This window comes from Heterodontus francisci, chromosome 1, assembly GCF_036365525.1.
Source record: "Heterodontus francisci isolate sHetFra1 chromosome 1, sHetFra1.hap1, whole genome shotgun sequence".
NCBI classification, from domain to species: Eukaryota; Metazoa; Chordata; class Chondrichthyes; order Heterodontiformes; family Heterodontidae; genus Heterodontus; species Heterodontus francisci.
In genome coordinates this window covers 265,278,360-265,297,014 of record NC_090371.1, presented here as the reverse complement: position 1 = coordinate 265,297,014, position 18,655 = coordinate 265,278,360, and the positions used below count along the sequence as shown (strand labels likewise).

The 18,655-nt window shown below is 42.1% G+C and overlaps 1 protein-coding gene across 2 annotated transcripts in view; it reads left to right on the top strand.

Annotated features, from left to right (window-relative positions):
- Window positions 1-18,655, top strand: part of LOC137376043 (protein Jade-1-like) — a 148,926-nt gene that overhangs the window by 98,990 nt on the left and 31,281 nt on the right. For both annotated transcript variants that reach the window (XM_068044023.1, XM_068044032.1), the window contains exons 7-9: window positions 1,125-1,292; window positions 3,530-3,646; window positions 16,315-16,824. In XM_068044023.1, the coding sequence (XP_067900124.1) occupies window positions 1,125-1,292; window positions 3,530-3,646; window positions 16,315-16,824 (795 nt within the window). The remainder of the gene's footprint in view (window positions 1-1,124; window positions 1,293-3,529; window positions 3,647-16,314; window positions 16,825-18,655) is intronic.

Below are 18,655 nucleotides of genomic sequence, written 5' to 3'. Positions count from 1 at the left end.
TAACCGTCTGATTGATTGGTCCATTTCAGAAAATGCTTATTTGATCTGTCTTTGCTTCCTATTTGTATCTATTTGTCCTGCATGTCACTTCTAATGTTGTTGAAGAATGTCTAATTTATCCTCAAGATTTTTTTTTGAATAGTGCATTCCCCTTGTCTGTTCCAGAGTTTTTCCCTCATATCCCTGTAGTTTGCCCACCTGATGTTATCTACTAGAGTTTGGTTACCTTCCTGAGCCATTTCCCAAATCAAATTAAAAGTTATTGCGCTATGGTTACCATCCCCAAATAGTTCTGCAATGCCTATTCCCTGCCTGTTTGGCCCACTCACTGGAACCAAGAGTAGAAAAGAGCTGTCTGTCTTAGCCTCCCTGTCTCACTGAGCTAGGATGCATTCATGCATTGTAAGTCTTTTCCACTTGGGTATTCCCAGTTTATGTTGGGCTGTTTATCGCAAAGCTATTAGTTATTCTAGAATGAGGCAGTTCCACACTAGAGTCACTCTGTGTAACCTTTGACATAATTAGACACCAGTAATAGTGTGCTTTATTGCTGTGTCACAAAAACAGTATTGCTCACATTCGCTTATAGTATTTTACTGTCAGAGGTAACAGTTATAATATTTGTTGTGAGGCTATATATAGTTGTGTGTTTGTATACATGCGTCTGTTGGACAAAACAAAAATAGAGGAGCTATTTTCAGAACTGCAGAACAATATGTTCATTTTATTTGGTGGTCTCAAAATAGATTGCTGAGAGACATTAAATGAGGGTCGGTAGCTGGTGATCAGAACTGGGAGTTGATCTAACACAATGGATCCTTCAGCCAAGGGAATTGGATGCGTTCTCCTGTGGTTCAGTATAAAGTTGCAGAAATGGATTGGGAAGAATTTCATAGGCTTATAAGTGCATACCAATTGCAATGAGCAATTGCCAAATGTCCCCTGATGAACTACATACACATAGAGACATGTTTAAAAATGGTGGTAACTTCTATCTTTCATGCAATATATATCTAATTGGGTGTAATCCAGGAGTCATAATTTTAAATAATGGAGGTCTGAACTTTTGGCAGAATATGACATTTCCCGTGTGTATTTTGTATAGCTTTGCGTATTTATTACAGGCTTGTTATGGAATTCTGAAGGTTCCGGAAGGCAGCTGGTTATGTCGGACTTGTGCACTTGGTGTCCAGCCCAAATGTTTGCTTTGCCCCAAGAAAGGTGGAGCGATGAAGCCTACCCGCAGTGGGACAAAGTGGGTTCACGTTAGTTGTGCTTTATGGATCCCTGAGGTAAGGCACAAAACAATTTATTGTGTTCATCATTGTCCTTGTTGGATTCCATTGGTACGCTGTCTCTCTTTCCCCAAAAAACAGTGCTGTGATGATGAAGTATTAAAATAAACACAATTAAAGTTATGGTTTTGAAATAAAAATAAGATTATCACTTTTGCAATGCCTGAGAGTTTTTAAAAGATATTGAGTGTTTGGAAGGAGTGGTCCAATAGTTTTTAACTTGTGAAGACTTCTGGGGTTTTACATTTAAACGTGTTGGATGTTGTCATGTTCACCATTAAAAGTTCCATTTGGCTTATAGCATGAATAAAATAATATAAGAAAGAGCTTTTTATTTTCATGGTAACCTTCGACCTCAATTAAAAGTGTGATGGGTCTTCAATGGTTGTTTGTTTCAGAAATACCAATCACTGTGACAGCCTGAAAGGAAGTGAATTGTTCCTGTTTCTTTGTATCATTATAAACTAATAAATATAGTCTAGCTGTCCTGGGTGAAGGGAATCCATATATGTTTTGGCCCAGAATTTCCTCAGACCATCCAGGCATTCATGAAGGTATTAATAAAGCTAAATCCTCACTGGAGCAACCAGCTTGCAATGCCGTGAAGGCATGTTAGGCTGCGGATTGGTTTGAAATTCCCCATTTAGTGAAATCCAGATTTAACGCAGCTTTTGGAAAGGGTAGTGCTGGAAAGAGAGGTGGATGCCAGACTTCGAGACTAAGCCACATTGGGGAGGACTGAGGTACATTTGGAGGACCAGTCACCCAGTAACCGTGTCTACTCCTTTGAGCCTGACTATAGAGTGTCATTGCTAGTGCGTTGGAGCATGTCCCTAATCTGCCCAATAGGGAAATATTTACCTGGAGAGAATCTAAAGAAGGAAAGGAGAGAAAAGTAAGAACAAGGACTTGGCAACAAAGTTCTCCCAAAGCTGTCAATCTTTTGTTCCTTTTCCTTGTGGTAAAGTTTACCATAGCTTTTAATTCAAATATCTGTGGCTGTCATAGTGAAGCTTGTTACTTTATAGGATCAAGTTGTTATAAGGTAATTTTATTAGTAGAGCATGGTCTGATTAGATGGTTGACCAAAAGCTGTTGAGGTCATTCGTGATTTTAGAGGTAGGTGAACTTGGAACCACATTTTTTGGTGAATTATCTGCAGTGCCCATGTACTGCACATTAGTGGGCTTTCAGTAGGACAAGTACTGTCAGTGCTTTCTGGAGAACAGGAAATATTTGCAACAGTGTCAATGACATATATATAAACAGTCAAAATGCCACACATATAGTATCTTCAGTATGTGCAGGAGTAATTTTGTTTACCCCAAAACTACTCTTCCGTTTTCCTCTATGCACCAGTCCCCCGGCATGTGCCCACTGTCTGTACTGGTGCTACTGGGTAACCAACCGAAGCGTTCAAAAGTGGCCTGGGTTAAGATGCTGCCCTGTTTCCCTTCTTTCTGTAGAGAAACTCCCAGCCTCCAACCAGCATCTTCCGGATGGTATAACAGAGATTGAAACCTGGCTCTCTTTCTTCTCCACTCCCCATGGCTGCAGTGGTACTTTTAAAGTTCTTCTCACAGTTTGCACGACAGCAACTTAGCCTCTTTTATGCTTATAGACAGAATCTAAGTCTGAGCATTTGGAGGTACCATCTCCAGCCATTTTACAATTGGAGAGGGTGCACAAAATAGGACTGGAGCCAGGTAGCCTTCCTGTATCTTGAAATGTTCTTCTTAGTACTTAATGCTTTAAAAAAAAATATAAAGCGAGTTTCTTTTTCTAAAATAAATATATGCTAACTCTTCATTATTTGTAAAATGCTTCTTTATGATTAAAGGACAAGCCTGAGTAGAAGCAAGTATTGCCTTTAAAACCACCGACCAGAAGAATGGTGGTAGCCATGTTCCTTGAGTGTCATAGACTTGGTGACGCATTTATACATTTATCATGTGAAATTCCAACTGGACTATATTCAGAATTATATTTGCAAGCTGAAACCAAGATGAAATTTTATTAAATTTTATCTTCTGGAGATTTGGCTCAGATTTGGAACTCTTAAATAAATAAATTGTTTTGCTGTCCAATGAAGCAGTATTGATATTGAGATGAAGCCGGTGTGTTCTGCACCTGTGAATTCATTGTATTGCGCTTGCAGTGATCCTTACCTGTGACTTCTAAAGAAAGAAAATGCGTCTGGTTTGTTTTACAAAACTTTTGCTTGTTTCTTTTAGGTTAGCATAGGCTGCCCAGAAAAGATGGAGCCCATAACAAAGGTCTCACATGTCCCTGCCAGCAGATGGGCATTAGTGTGCAGCCTATGTACTGAGAAGACTGGAGCCTGCATACAGGTTTGGAACAAAATCACACAATTATTTTACAGCAATTTTTCAAGTAACTGTGTCACGTCATAAAACGTCTGCATACAAATTAGTAAGAGGTAAAAAAAAAAATCTCATTAAATGAGGAAAAAGCTGTTTAGCATTGAAACTGGAGATAAGCAGAAATAATTAAACTCTATGTGATGGCTATCGGCTGAATCAATCATTGACAAAGTTATGGATTAGTTGACTAAAATCCAGAAGTGTTTTATAGACATTTTATTAAACCAGTTCCTATTGTCCACCTACTTCAGTTAAATTCTCTTCATATTAACAAATTAAAAATGTTAGAATGAATATTGGCTGATGCCATCTTAATGTATGCGCCTAGACAATGAGTGGGGGACGTCATCACACCCAAACCCGATCTTGTCATTGTTTGACATCCATACGTGTATTTCCAGCATTAAACAGTGATTAGGAAGGAAACTGGCCTAAACCAGAGTACTGAAGCAATTTGCAGTGCCCATACCAATACTGCTAATCAAGCTGAGGTTGGCTAATTCTCTGCAAACTAAACATTGAACCTGGGACCTTACATGCTTCATGCAATGTTAGTGTTACTGTCAGCATCTAGTGAGCAAAGTATAGATGCTTATTTGATGTGCATAGTTTAACACATCTACATAGAATGTACATTACAGAAACAGGCCATGCCAGTGTTTATGTTCTACTTGAGCCTCCTTGCATCCTTCCTTATCTAGCTGTATTAGCAAATCCCTCTATTCCCTTCTCCCGTATACTTATTTAGCTTCCCCTTAAACGTATCCATACGATTCATAGAATCGTAGAAAGTTTAAAGCACAGAAAGAGACCACTTGGCCCATCGTGTCTGCGCGGCTGAAAAGAAAAAGGGAGCCACCCAGCCCAATGCCACTTGCCAGCATTTGGTCCATAGCCCTGCAGGTTATGCCACTTCAGGTGCACATCCAGGCACCTTTTAAATGAGCTGAGGGTTTCAGCCTCTACTGCCCTTTCAGGCAGTGAATTCCAGATACCCACCACCCTTTGGGTGAAAAAATATTTCCTCATCTCCCTTATAATCCTTCTACCAATCACTTTAAATCTATGCTAAGGTAATTAGGCCCTTCTCATCCACTCTATCCAGGCCCCTCACATTTTGTACATCTCAATCAAATCTCCCCTCAGCCTCCTCCGTTCCAAAGAGAACAATCTCAGACTATCCAATCTTCCCTCATAGTTGCATTTTTCCAGGCCTCGCAACATCCTCGTAAATCTCCTCTGTACCCTCTCCAGTGCAATTACATCCTTTCTGTAATGAGGTGACCAGAACTGCACACAGTACTAATGTTGTGGCTTAACTAATGTTTTATACAGTTCCAGCATAATCTCCCTACCCTTATATTCTATGACTCAGCTAATAAAGGAAAGGATTTCATATGCCTTCTTAACCACCTTATCAACCTGTCCTGCTACCTTCAGGAATCTGTGGACATTCACTCCAAGGTCCTTCACTTCCTCTACACCTCTCAGTATCCTTCCCTTTATTTTGCATTCCTTTGCCTTGTTTGACCTCCCCAAATGCATCACCTCACATTTTTCTGGGTTAAATTCTATTTGCCACTTTTCTGCCCACCTGAACAGTCCATTGCTATCTTCCTGCAGTCTGCAGCTATCCTCCTCGCTATTAACCATGTGGCCAATTTTTGTGTCGTCTGCAAACATATCCAAATCGATAATATATACCACTAAAAGCAGGGGACCTAGTACTGAGCCCTGCAGAACCTCACTGAAATAACCTTCCAGTCGCAAAACCACCCATCAATAATCACCCTTTGTTTCCTGCCAGTTTTGTATGCAACTTTCTACATTTCCCTGGATCCCATGGGCTTTTTTTTAAACCAGTCTGCTATGTGGGACCATGTCAAAAGTCTTGCTGAAATCATGTAGACCACTGCAACTGCACTACCCACATTAATCCTTGGTTCTTCCTCAAAAAATTAAATCAAGTTAGTCAGACACTACCTTCCCTTTACGCATCCATGCTGACTATCCTTGATTAATCCATGCCTTTCTAAGTGACAGTTTATCCTGTCTATCAGAATTGATTCCAATAATTTGCTCACTACTGAGGTTAGACTGACTGGCCTGTAATTATTCAGTCTATCCCTTGCTCCCCTTTTAAAGAAAGGTACAACGTTAGCAGACCTCCAATCCTCCGGCACCACACCTGTAGCTAGTGAAAATTGGAAAATGATGGCCAGACCTTCTGCTATTTCCTCTCTGGTTTCTTTTAACAGCCTGGGGTACATTTCATCCAGCCCTGGTGACTTATTCACTTTCAAGGATGCTAATCCCTTTAATACTTTCTCTCTCCCTATGCTTATCACATCCAATACTTCACGTTCCTCCTCCGTAATTACAATATCTGCATCGTTCCTATCTTTTATGAAGACAGACACAAAGTAGTCATTAAAAACCATACCCACATCTTGCACCTCCACACCTAGGTTACCTTTTTAGTCTTTTATGGACCCTACTCTTAATGTATTGATAAAACATCTTGATTTTGCTTGCGAGTATTCTTTCATGCCCTCTCTTTGCTTTCCTAATTTCCTTTTTGATTTCACCCCTCCACTTTCTATACTCCTCTCAGCTTTCTGTAGTATTGAGTCCTCGATGTCTGACATAAGCCTTCCTTTTCTGCCTTATCATCCCCTGTAAGCTCCTTGACATCCAGGGGGCTCTAGATTTGGCCATTCCACCTTTTTTCTTTGTGGGAACATGTTTATTCTGAACCCCCTGAATCTCTCCTTTGAATGCCTCCCACTGTTCTGGCACTGATTTACCTTCAAGTAGCTCTTTCCAGTCCACTTTTGCTAAACCACTTCTCAAAGAACAAAGAACAGTACAGCACAGGAACAGGCCATTCGGCCCTCCAAGCCTGCGCCGATCTTGATGCCTGCCTAAACTAACACCTTCTGCACTTCCGGGGCCCATATCCCTCTATTCCCTTCCTATTCATGTATGTCAAGATGTCTCTTAAACGTCGCTATCGCATCTGCTTCCACCACCTCCCCTGGCAGCAAGTTTCAGGCACTCACCACCCTCTGTGTAAAAAAAACTTGCCTCGCACATCCCCTCCAAACTTTGCCCCTCGCACCTTAAACCTATGTCCCCTAGTAACTGACTCTTCCTCCCTGGGAAAAAGCTTCTGACTATCCACTCTGTCCATGCCGCTGATAACTTTGTAAACCTCTATCATGTTGCCTCTCCACCTCCGTCGTTCTCAACATAGTAAAATTGGCCTTACCCCAATTTAAACTTTAAGTCCTGTTCTATTGCTGTCTTTTTCCATAATTATGTTAAAACTAACTGAATTATGATCACTACCACCAGAATGCTCTCCCACTGCCAGTCCTTCCATCTGCCCAGCTTTGTTACCTAAAATCAAGTCCAGATTCACCTAAACCTCTCTCTGTGGTAGCGAGTTCCATTTGCTCACCACTCTCTGGGTAAAGAAATTTCTTCTGAATTCCCTACTTAATTCCTTGGGACTATCTTATATTGGTGGCCTCTAGTTTTGTTCTTCCTTACAAGTGGCAACACTCTCTCCGTGTCTACTCTATCAAAAGCTTTCATAATTCTAAAGACCTCTATTAGGTCACCACCTTAGCCATGTCTTTTCGAGAGAAAAGAGACCCAGCTTGATCATCCTTTCCTGATGAGCATAACCTTGCAGTTCTGGTGTCCTCTCCGGTGCCCCTATATCCTTTTTATAACATGCCGACCAGAGCTGTACACAGTACTGCAAGTGTGGTGTAACCAAGGTTTGATACATGTTGAGTATAACTTCTCTACTTTTTAATTCTATTCCTCCAGAAATAAACCCCAGTGCTTGGTTTGCTTTGGTTATGGCCTTACTGACATGCATCATAATGTTTAATGATTTGTGTATTTGGAGTCCCAGATCCCTTTGTTCCTCTACCCCATTTAGATTCTGTTTTCCAAGTAATATCTGACCTCCTTATTTTTCTTACCAAAATGTAATACCGCACACTTATCTGCATCAAATTTGCTAATTATATGCAAGTTTATTAATGTTGTCTTGTAATTTGTAGCAGTGTTCCTCAGTGTTGACTATCCCTCCCAATTTACTGTTGTCTGCAAATTTAGAAATAATGTTTTTGCTTCCGAAGTCTAAATTATTAATATAGATTGTGAACCACAGTGGGTCCCAGCACGGATAATTTTGGGATCCCACTTTTCACCTTCTGTCACTCTGAGTGGCTACCCTTACTTCTACTGTCTACTTTCTGTCTTGCAGCCAACTACCTATCCATTCTGCAACTTATTCCCTGACTTTGCAAGCTCTGACCTTATTCATTAATCTGTTATGTTGTATCTTACTTCAAAGCCTTTTGGAAATCTAGACTTATTACATCTACTGCATTACCCTTGTTTACTCTTCAAAGAATTCAATGAGTTTGGTCAAATAAGATTTTCCCTTTTGAAATCCAAGTTGACTATTCACTTTTGTACTTTTGGTTTCTATATTCTCCTTTAATAGGGATTCCATTATTTTTCCTACTGGTCTATTGTTCCCTGCATATGTTCTATTTCTCTTTTTAAATATAGGTATAAAGTCCTCTGGCATTGCAACGTTTTCTACCTAAATATTAAATATTTGTAATAGTGCCTCTCTCGGAATATACTTTTCCCGAGCTCTGTTGAACATAGTTTTAAAAGTCTCAAATTGTGTTCCAAAACTGTTGTCCATTTTACTTTGCCAAGTTCTATTCTCAACACCTCAGTATCTCTTATCTCCAATTTATTACCCTGGCCTTTATCATGATTATGTCCTAGACTGTATTATATTTTGGGCACTATTGCCCATACTTTTACTTCTCTTTGCTGCTCTGGTTCGTTCCCCATTCTAGATCTATTATAGCAGGGAATAGAGGATAAATCAGAAAGAGAGAATACAAGACAAAGCCTTTTGATCAAGCTGTCATCCTCTATTCCTCAGTATAGTGCACTATCGATTGGAGTCAATTATTACTTTTCAGTCACATTTTAAGTCACAATCTTGTTTGGCCTGTTGCCCTTGATGGAAAATACTTCTTTTAAATTTGTGACTTGTATTGGCACTCCAGCTGTGTACACAAAATCATCTTAATTAACAACCCAGCTTCTGGCCAAAGGTTAACTCAGTGGCCATTTTTATGCAAGCCTGGTTTGTTACTCTAGCAGGATGAATATGGTTCAGCTTTGAAACACTTAAAGTAATAAAATGCTCCCTTTGTTTTGCTTTCCAATAAAACAGTGTTGATGTTGAGATAAAGACTGTGCTTGGGTATCTTGTTTGTTGGACAAGGTTGGCTTCTAGGCACTTCCTATATGGGTTGATTTCTAAAATTTTCTCCTATCATTGAAAACCTGGTTTTTCAAATATTTTACATTCCAAATACTTGCAAATAACATGATATATTGATTAAAAACATGAAAAGTGCTTTGATTTAGGTTAATAATCTGGCTATGGATGCATAGATCAGTGTTGAAAAAAAGCAGTGTTAGTGTCTGAGGAATTAATAACATGTTGCATGGCGATGTAACTTTTTTAACCTTTTTTAAAGAGCACCTTAAGATTTAAAGGATAAAAGTCTTCTCTGTGTACTTTAACGGGTCTTTGCGAAGTGAATTTTGGCAGTGTTGAGGCAGTTCCTAGTAGACATGGGCCAACAATGCAGAATGTTCCTAAATTCAACATTTCGCTGACAATCTCACTCAGAGACAGCCCAGGTTGAATATTGTGGCAACTGGAAAAATTGTCACACTGGTGCAGTGGTGGGGGTTCTGAAGTTGGAGCTGAGGGACTCTGCGGCAGATTAGAAGGAGCTTTCATCTGCATCTGGCTCTTATCCGGGAGTGCTTGATGCCGACACCGAATGCCATAAATGGAAAGAGGTCCAATCTGCAGTACTAACAAGTCTTTAGACTTCTATAAAAAGTACAGAGGGAGGGAACTACATTTACATCTTCCAATACTTCTTTGAGTAAAGACTATTAAATAAGCACAGCATTTTTAGATGACAGTTAATTTATCTTGTGATTAGCTGAACTATACAGTGAAGTTCCCAGGTTTTGATCCTGATCTTTGGTTTTGGCTGCTCTCGGCTGGAGTGGCTAAAGGGCAATACGATTGGCTTCAGTACCCCATGGCTATCGAGGAGTAAATCAAACAGCTCCTGCTTCTTATCATCGTCGAACGATGCTTGCATGAGTGCAGATGTATGAACATCGGTGACGACAGGATCCGAATTCGGCTTGTCTGTTCTGGCCTTTCGCTGCACCACAATTGAAAAGCCTGTCGACACTCATTGCCGAACCTCATATAGGGAGCATGGCTACTTGGATGAGGCGTTGCTGGACTGCAGCCTCATTCTATGCTTGTGGAAGTGTACTGTGTAAAAGAATCAACATTTTCAAAAGAAGAGGAGGGGAGTGGAGTCAACTGTTGGGGGCGGAATTAAAGGAGGTAACAAATGTTTGACTCTTGTGGATGATCAAAAAAATCATGTTTAGGGTGGGGGGGGTGGGTGCAGAGAGTGGGGGCAGGTGGAAATAGGCAGCGATTTAGCTTTAGAACACAGCTCTGCACATTACAGCTGTTCTAGAAGAATTGACAACAAGTGATTATTCCTCCCATTGCAGTGATATTTTGAAAGTGTAAAGTGAAGGAGGGAATATTTATTACTAATTATTAGGCTTTATTAATAGGGGCATAGAGCACAAGAGGAAAGAGTTTATGTTGAACTTGTATAAGACACTAGTTCGGCGTCAGCTGGAGTATTCCGTCCAGTTCTGGGCACTGCACTTTCGGAAAGATGTGAAAGCATTGGAGAGAGTGCAGAAAGGATTCACAAGAATGAGGAACTTCAGTTATGAAGATAGATTGGAGAAGTTGGGACTGCTTTCTTGGAGAAGAGAAGGCTAAGAGGAGATTTGATAGAGGTATTTAAAATCATGAGGAGTCTGGATAGAGTGGATAGGGAAAAACCGTTCCCACTCGTGGAAGGATTGAGAAGGCACAGATTTAAAGTAATTGGCAAAAGAAGCAAAAGTGACATTAGGAAAAGGCATTCAAAAGGGAATTAGACTGTTAGCTGAAAAGGAAGAATGTGCAGGAATGGCTTTAGCTGAATTGCTCATTCGGAGAGCCAGTGCAGACAGAATGGGCTGAATGGCCTCCTCCTGTGCTGTAACGACTCTGATTCATTTATGCATTAAAAACAAGGGGTAGACTGCTCAAAAGTAAATTGCTCAACACATATAGTAGTTTCAGTAGTCTGAGGGTATCAGTAAGTTGGTCATTTTTTTTAATGGTGGAAAAGGCACAGGAAAGGAATGGGAAAGAAGAGAATCAAACAATCTCAGTGCAGAGGGAGGCCGTTCGTCACATTGTGCCTGTGTCAGCTCTTTGAAAGAACAATCTAATTAACCCCATTTCCTTGCTGTTCCCCATTATTTTTCCTGTTTAAGTATTTATCCAAATCATTTTAGAAAGTTACTATTGAATCTGCTTCCGCCATCCTTTCAGGCAGTGCATTCCAGGTCGTCATAATGCACTATTTTTTCCCGCTCATCTCTGCTTTGCTTTTACACAGTTATCTTAAATCTGTGCCTTCTGGTTACAAATCTACCTGCTCTATCAAAACCCCTCATTATTTTGACACCCACTTATTCTCTAAGGAGAACAATTCCAACTTCTCTAGTCTTAAGCTTAAGATTAAAAATGGCAGGAGATCTCAGACCAGTGTCATGCTCCTCTTGCTCAATGTGGGAGCTCAGGGACACGGCTGATGTCCCTGACTCCTTCACGTGCAGGAAGTGTGTCCAGTTGCAGCTCTCGTTAGACCGCATGACGGCTCTGGAGCTGCGGATGGACTCACAGTGAGGCAATATGGGCAGCATCCTTAAACACGGGTGAGGTCCCGGAGGACTGGAGAATTGCTAATGTTGTCCCCTTGCTTAAGAAGGGTAGCGGGGATAATCCAGGTAATTATAGACCGGTGAGCCTGATGTCAGTGGTAGGGAAGCTGCTGGAGAAGTTACTGAGGGATAGGATCTATTCCCATTTGGAAGAAATTGGGCTTATCAGTGATGGGCAACATGGTTTTGTGCAGGGAAGGTCATGTCTTACCAACTTAATAGAATTCTTTGAGGAAGTGACAAAGTTGATTGATGAGGGAAGGGCTGTAGATGTCATATACATGGACTTCAGTAAGGCGTTTGATAAGGTTCCCCATGGTAGGCTGATGGAGAAAGTGAAGGCGCATGGGGTCCAAGGTGTACTAGCTAGATGGATAAAGAACTGGCTGGGCAACAGGAGACAGAGAGTAGCAGTGGAAGGGAGTTTCTCAAAATGGAGACGTGTGACCAGTGGTGTTCCACAGAGATCCGTGCTGGGACCACTGTTGTTTGTGATATACATGAATGATTTGGAGGAAAGTATCGGTGGTCTGATTAGCAAGTTTGCAGACGACACTAAGGTTGGTGGAGTAGCAGATAGTGAAGGGGACTCTCAGAATACAGCAGAATATAGATAGACTGGAGAGTTGGGCAGAGAAATGGCAGATGGAGTTCAATCAGGGCAAATGCGAGGTGATGCATTTTGGAAGATCCAATTCAAGAGTGAACTATACAGTAAATGGAAAAGTCCTGGGGAAAATTGATGTCCAGAGAGATTTGGGTGTTCAGGTCCATTGTTCCCTGAAGGTGGCAACGCAGGTCAATAGAGTGGTCAAGAAGGCATACGGCATGCTTTCCTTCATCGGACGGGGTATTGAGTACAAGAGTTGGCAGGTCATGTTACAGTTGTATAGGACTTTGGTTCGGCCACATTTGGAATACTGCGTGCAGTTCTGGTCGCCACATTACCAAAAGGATGTGGATGCTTTGGAGAGGGTGCAGAGGAGGTTCACCAGGATGTTGCCTGGTATGGAGGGTGCTAGCTATGAAGAGAGGTTGAGTAGATTAAGATTATTTTCATTAGAAAGACGGAGGTTGAGGGGGGACCTGATTGAGGTGTACAAAATCATGAGAGGTATAGACAGGTTGGATAGCAAGAAGCTTTTTCCCAGAGTGGGGGATTCAATTACTAGGGGTCACGAGTTCAAAGTGAAAGGGGAAAAGTTTAGGGGGGATATGCGTGGAAAGTTCTTTACGCAGAGGGTGGTGGGTGCCTGGAACGCGTTGCCAGCGGAGGTGGTAGACGCGGGCACGATAGCGTCTTTTAAGATGTTATCTAGACAGATACATGAATGGGCAGGAAGTAAAGAGATACAGACCCTTAGAAAATAGGCGTCATGTTTAGATAGAGGATCTGGATCGGCGCAGGCTTGGAGGGCCGAAGGGCCTGTTCCTGTGCTGTAATTTTCTTTGTTCTTTGCCACATAACTGAAGTCCCTCAACCCTTGTACTATTCTCTGCTGCATCCTCTCCAAGGTCTTAACATCCCTCCTAAAGTGTGGTGCCCAGTTGGTTGACATCCTTCAATCTATGAAAGATAATGGACACGCAGGAAACGATCCATTTAAGGGGGGTGGTGCACCTTTGTTGCAGGCTGTGAAGGCCAATCCTTGAGAAGCAGGTTCTGCCACAAGCTGCATGTGAAGCTGCCAGGTGATGCTGTGAATTGTTGTTTTCGGTGTTGGCACCTGTTGCCAAACTGCTGTAGCAACTGGTCATTGTGGTAGTGTATACCAGTCCACAGGACCTGTCGCCATTTCCCTCTTGTGTCAACTAGTGACTCCCAAGTGCGATGGTCGACATTTAGGGCCTTCATGTCACGCTTGCAAGCATCCTTGAAGCGGAGCTTTGGGCACTGCACAGGCCCCGGCTACCTCACCATACAGAAGGTCCTTGGATACGCCACCATATACCATCCTGCAGACGTGTCTGATCCACCAAAGCCACCTCTGTTTGTTTAGTGCCAATACTCTTGGAAGCTCTGCCTTTGAGAGGACGGCTGCATCTGTGATTTTGTCCTGGCAGGATATGCCCATAATGCACCGCAGACAGCAAAGATGAAAATTATTGAGCTTTTCCTGGTAGCTCTAAGTTGCCCATGTTTCACAGCCATACAGCAAGGTGCTGAGAACACAGGCCTTATAAACCATCAGCTTGGTGATATCCCATACTCGTTTTTTAAAGTCGGCCAAAGGTGGTAGCTGCTTTCCCTATGCATGTATTGAGCTCTGCATCAAGGGACAGACTGTCTGTCACCGTTGACCCAAGGTAACAGAATTTGCTAATTACCTTCAGTGCAGTATTATTTAGTGTGATCAGAGGCGGAGTTGCAACATCCTGAACACCTTGTATTGGACACGATACTCCAGATTAGGCCTGCCCAGTGATTTATAAAGGTTTGGGATAATTTTGTTGCTTTTGCACTGTGAGCCTTATTAATAAAGTTGAGGAACCCATTACTAAAGCTGAGGATCCCATATGCTTTTTATAAACAGCCTTCTCAACTTCTCCTTCAAAGATTTGATTCAGTTCCCTAATTATATTCGTTCTTAGAATGTGAGTGTCGCTGGCATTTGTTGCCCATCCCTAATTTCCCATGAGAAAATGGTTATGTGCTGCCTTCATTAACCCCTGCAGTCCATTTGGGGTAGGTACACCCACAGTGCTGTTGGGGAGGGAGCTCCAGGATTTTAACCCAGCGACAGTGAAGGAACGGTGATAGTTCCAAGTCAGGATGGTGTGTGACTTGGAGGGGAACTTGCAGGTGGTGGTGTTCCCATGCGCTTACTGTCCTTGTACTTCTAGATGGTAGAGGCAACAGGTTTGGAAGGTGTTGTTGAAGGAGCCTTGATGATTTGCTGCAGTGCATCTTGTAGATGGTACACACTGCTGCCACTGTGCACTTGTGATGAAGGGAGTGAATGCTTAGGGTGGTGGATGGAGTGGCGTTCAATGGGCTGCTTTATCTTGGATGGTGATGAGCTTCTTGAGTGTTGTTGGAGCTGCACTCATCCAGGCAAGTGTATAGTATTCCATCACAGTCCTGACTTGTGCCTTGTAGATTGTGGACAGGCTTTGGGGAGTCAGGAACTGAGTTGTTCCCTGCAGGATTCCCAGCCTCTGACCTGATCTTGTAGTCACAATATTTACGTGGCTGGTGCAGTTAAGTTTTGCGTCAATGGTAACCCCAGGATGTTCATAGTGGGCGATTCAGCGATGGTGAGGCCTTTGATTGTCATGGGGAGATGGTTAGATTCTCTCTTGTTGGAGATGTTCATTGCCTGGCACTTGTGTGATGTAAATGTTACTTGCCATTTCTCACCCAAGTCTGAGTGTTGTCCATTTCTTGCTGCATGTGGCTTCAGTATCTGAGAAGTCACGAGTACTACTGAACATTGTGCAGTCATCAGTGAACATCACCACTTCTGACCTTATGATGGAAGGAAGGTCATTGATGAAGCAGCTGATGATGTTTGGGCCTAGGACACTACCCTGAGGAACTCCTGTAGCAATGTCCTCAGGCTGAGATGATTGGCCTCCAACAACCACAACCATCTTGCTTTGTTCTAGGTATGACTCCAACCAGTGGAGAGGTTTCCTCCATTTCCCATTGACTCCAGTTTTGTTAGGGCTCCTTGATGCCATACTCGGTCAAATGCTGCCTTGATGTCAAGGCAATCACTTTAACCTCACCTCACCTCACCTCAGCTCAGCTCTGGAATTCAGTCTTTTGTCCATTTTTTATCCAAGGCTGTAATGAGGTCCGGAGCTGAGTGGCCCTGGCGGAACCCAAACTGAGCATCAGTGAGCAGGTTATTGCTAAGCAAGTGCTGCTTGATAGCACTGTCGACGACACCTTCCATTACTTTGCTGATGATTGAGAGTAGATTGATGGGGTGGTAATTCACTGGATTGGATTTGTCTTGCTTTTTGTGGATAGGCCAAACCTGGGCAATCTTCCACATTGTAGATGCCAATGTTGCAGCTGTACTGGAAGAGCTTTGCTAAGAAGCACAGGTCTTCAGTACTACAGCTGAGATGTTGTCAGGGCCAGTAGCCTTTGCTGTATTCAGTGTGTTTGGCTGTTTCCTGATATTATGTGGAGTGAATCGAATTGTCTGAAGACTGGCATCTGTGATGCTGGGGACCTCAGAAGAAGGGCGAGTTGGATCATCCACTCAATATTTCTGCCTGAAGATGTTTGCAAATGCTACAGCCTTGTCTTTGGCATTGACATGCTGGGCTCCCATTGAAAACAGGGATGTTTTTGGAGTCCAGTTAGTTGTTTAATTGTCCATCACCATCCATGACTGGATGTGGCAGGACTGCAGAGCTTTGACCTGATCCATTTAGTTACTAATTAAACTGCATACACAAAATGGCAGCTTCCAGCAATTTTGAGTGTTTCAGAGGACAGGAAAAGACTGATATTCCCTATTAAATATTGGTGGACTTGTGTTTTTACTTTCATGATGGTAGGTAATAGCTAATATGTTCTGAATATGTTCTTATTGGGGTATACTGGGCATTTCCTCATATAAGATATAAATATTTCAAAGTAACAAGAAGTGCTGTAGTATTCTGTACATGACCAGCTGAAATGTACTTTCTATTGTAACAGGACTTTTTTTTTTATATGCTTGTAGTGTTCAGTGAAAAACTGCCGGACAGCCTTTCATGTGACCTGTGCATTTGACCGTAATTTGGAAATGAAGACTATCCTGGCAGAAAACGATGAAGTGAAGTTTAAATCCTACTGCCTGAAGCACAGCAGCAAGGAACCGGATGACGGAAACGAAAACTATTCCACTGTGGAGATGCAGGAGAAACCTCTCATTGTGGAAAGTGCCCTGGATAGCATGGACCAGAGCCAGGAGGAGGCTCAAAGGATCAGCCTCCGCAAACAAAAACTCCAACAATTGGAGGACGAATTTTATAACTTTGTCAGCATCTCTGAAGTGTCCCAGCAGTTGAAGTTGGACGAGGAACTTGTGGATTATATTTACCAGTATTGGAAAGGGAAAAGGAAGAGCAATTTCAACAAGCCTCTCTTCACTCCCAAAAAGGACGAGGAGGACAATCTGGCAAAGCAGGAGCAAGATGTCTTGTTCAGGCGGCTACAGCTTTTCACCCACCTCCGGCAGGACCTAGAGAGGGTGAGTGCTGTTGCTTGGAGCTGCAATTCTGCAATTTAATACCGTCCTCGCTGCAAATTTCCACTCTTTTCTCGTAGGAAAATGTTGTAATTTTGAATGTTTTTACATTTTAATGTTTTTATTGAGCTGACCTTTATAAAATACACAATTTTATTCAATATGTCTTCGAAAAAAAATTCTCCCATTGCAAAGTCTCCTCCATCTAGATGGGTGCATGTCCTCATGACCGCTACATCTGTGATCCTGTCCCAACACTGAGACTGCCCACAGTGGGAAGGGAGGTGATTGGTGGTTGATTTTCCCCTCTCACTCATGGTGATGGAATTTGCTGGTGTTAATAATTCATCTAGTGATTCCACTAAGGATTGCCTACATTCATCTTAATTAAGCAATTGAGCACAGTACGTTGTAATGCACCATTTTGCCCTTGTCAAAGAGTAAGTTCTGTTGTAGTTGGCAGAAATACTTCAAACTATTCATCCCCATTTTGAGTTTATAAATTTGACTGTGGGGCAAGATAAAGTTGCTGTCAGACTGAAGCCAGTTTATTTTCGTCAACGGTATCGTTAGATAAAGCGTGATTTTCCATTTGGATTCTGGAGTTTATGTTTCTGTTTGGTGATTACCATTTCTGCAGATTTGTGTCTTGCTATTGGCCGCCAAAGTACTTTGGTTAGATATGTAGCAAGATTTGTCATCATCTTGTCTTGCTTGAATGGAATGTTCTGTCACAACAGCATTAACTCATTTTTATCAAGTTGTCCAAACAGAACTATGTAATTCCTACTGAAAAGCAAAGGAAATTCCTGAAACCTCTGGGTAAGAAAGTGTTGAGCTTACTTATGATCTCTTTATTGATGCTTCAAGCACAACTTGCATCAGCTGAGCTGAGGGTGCCCTGGTGGAGGTGGGAGTGGGAGCAGAAGAGTCTGTAGCCTGTTTACTGCCCTTATTGCTGGAGGACATGTGAGGAAAAGCATTCACGCAAGATCTTGTTTACGTACATGGCAGAAGGGTAGGAGAACTTAATGGTAGAAGGATTGTACCTTTCAAGATTAGCTATGACATTGGTGCTATCCCACGGGTCAACCAATGACATGCAGGACTTTTTTATTTTTATGCGGGTGTTCAGGTAAGTTCTGCTTTTGTATTTTCACTGCTTATTCTTTGCCTTGTTTGAAGTCTAGAGCAGGGAGGACTGGGCATGTAACCTGCAATCTGCTCCCACATAACTACCAGTGTTCCTTTAACGGGCTTTCCGGTGGGGCTTTCCACTTACATATCCTTCTTCACCTTACTGTGAGTCATTGCAGCCTCTGCTCAGCCCTGCATGACTTAACTGAGATTGGGAACTGAGCAAAGTGGATTCAAAGCTGCACCAGTCACTCTCCGTGCCACACAGAATATTCTAGATTTTATGAAGTACTGGTGTGTGTGGGACTTGCATGCAGATAAATAGCCTGACAATCACAAAACCTGGCATCTTTTGGAAGATTTGTTTTGCCACAAGAGTTATATGTCGCATAATTTTGCAAGGAGCTCTAAATGGGCATCAAGCAATTTGTTCTGTTTCCTTGAAAATGACATTTGAAGAAAATCTAGCTTTCCCTTTTTGTTCTTTTGCTTCCCCTGTGACTTTGAGAGGCTTTGGTCATTAGCTTGCCAAGTTAGGTTAACATAAGGATGCTGCAGTCTCCAGTTTGATTATCAATAGGTTTCAATTACATCTTACTTAAAATGTTACATTCCTATTTTCTAAGAATGACTGTCACTATAAAGATGTTTCCTTGGAGCAAAACCAAAGCCAGTTAACTGTAGAAAATAAAAATAG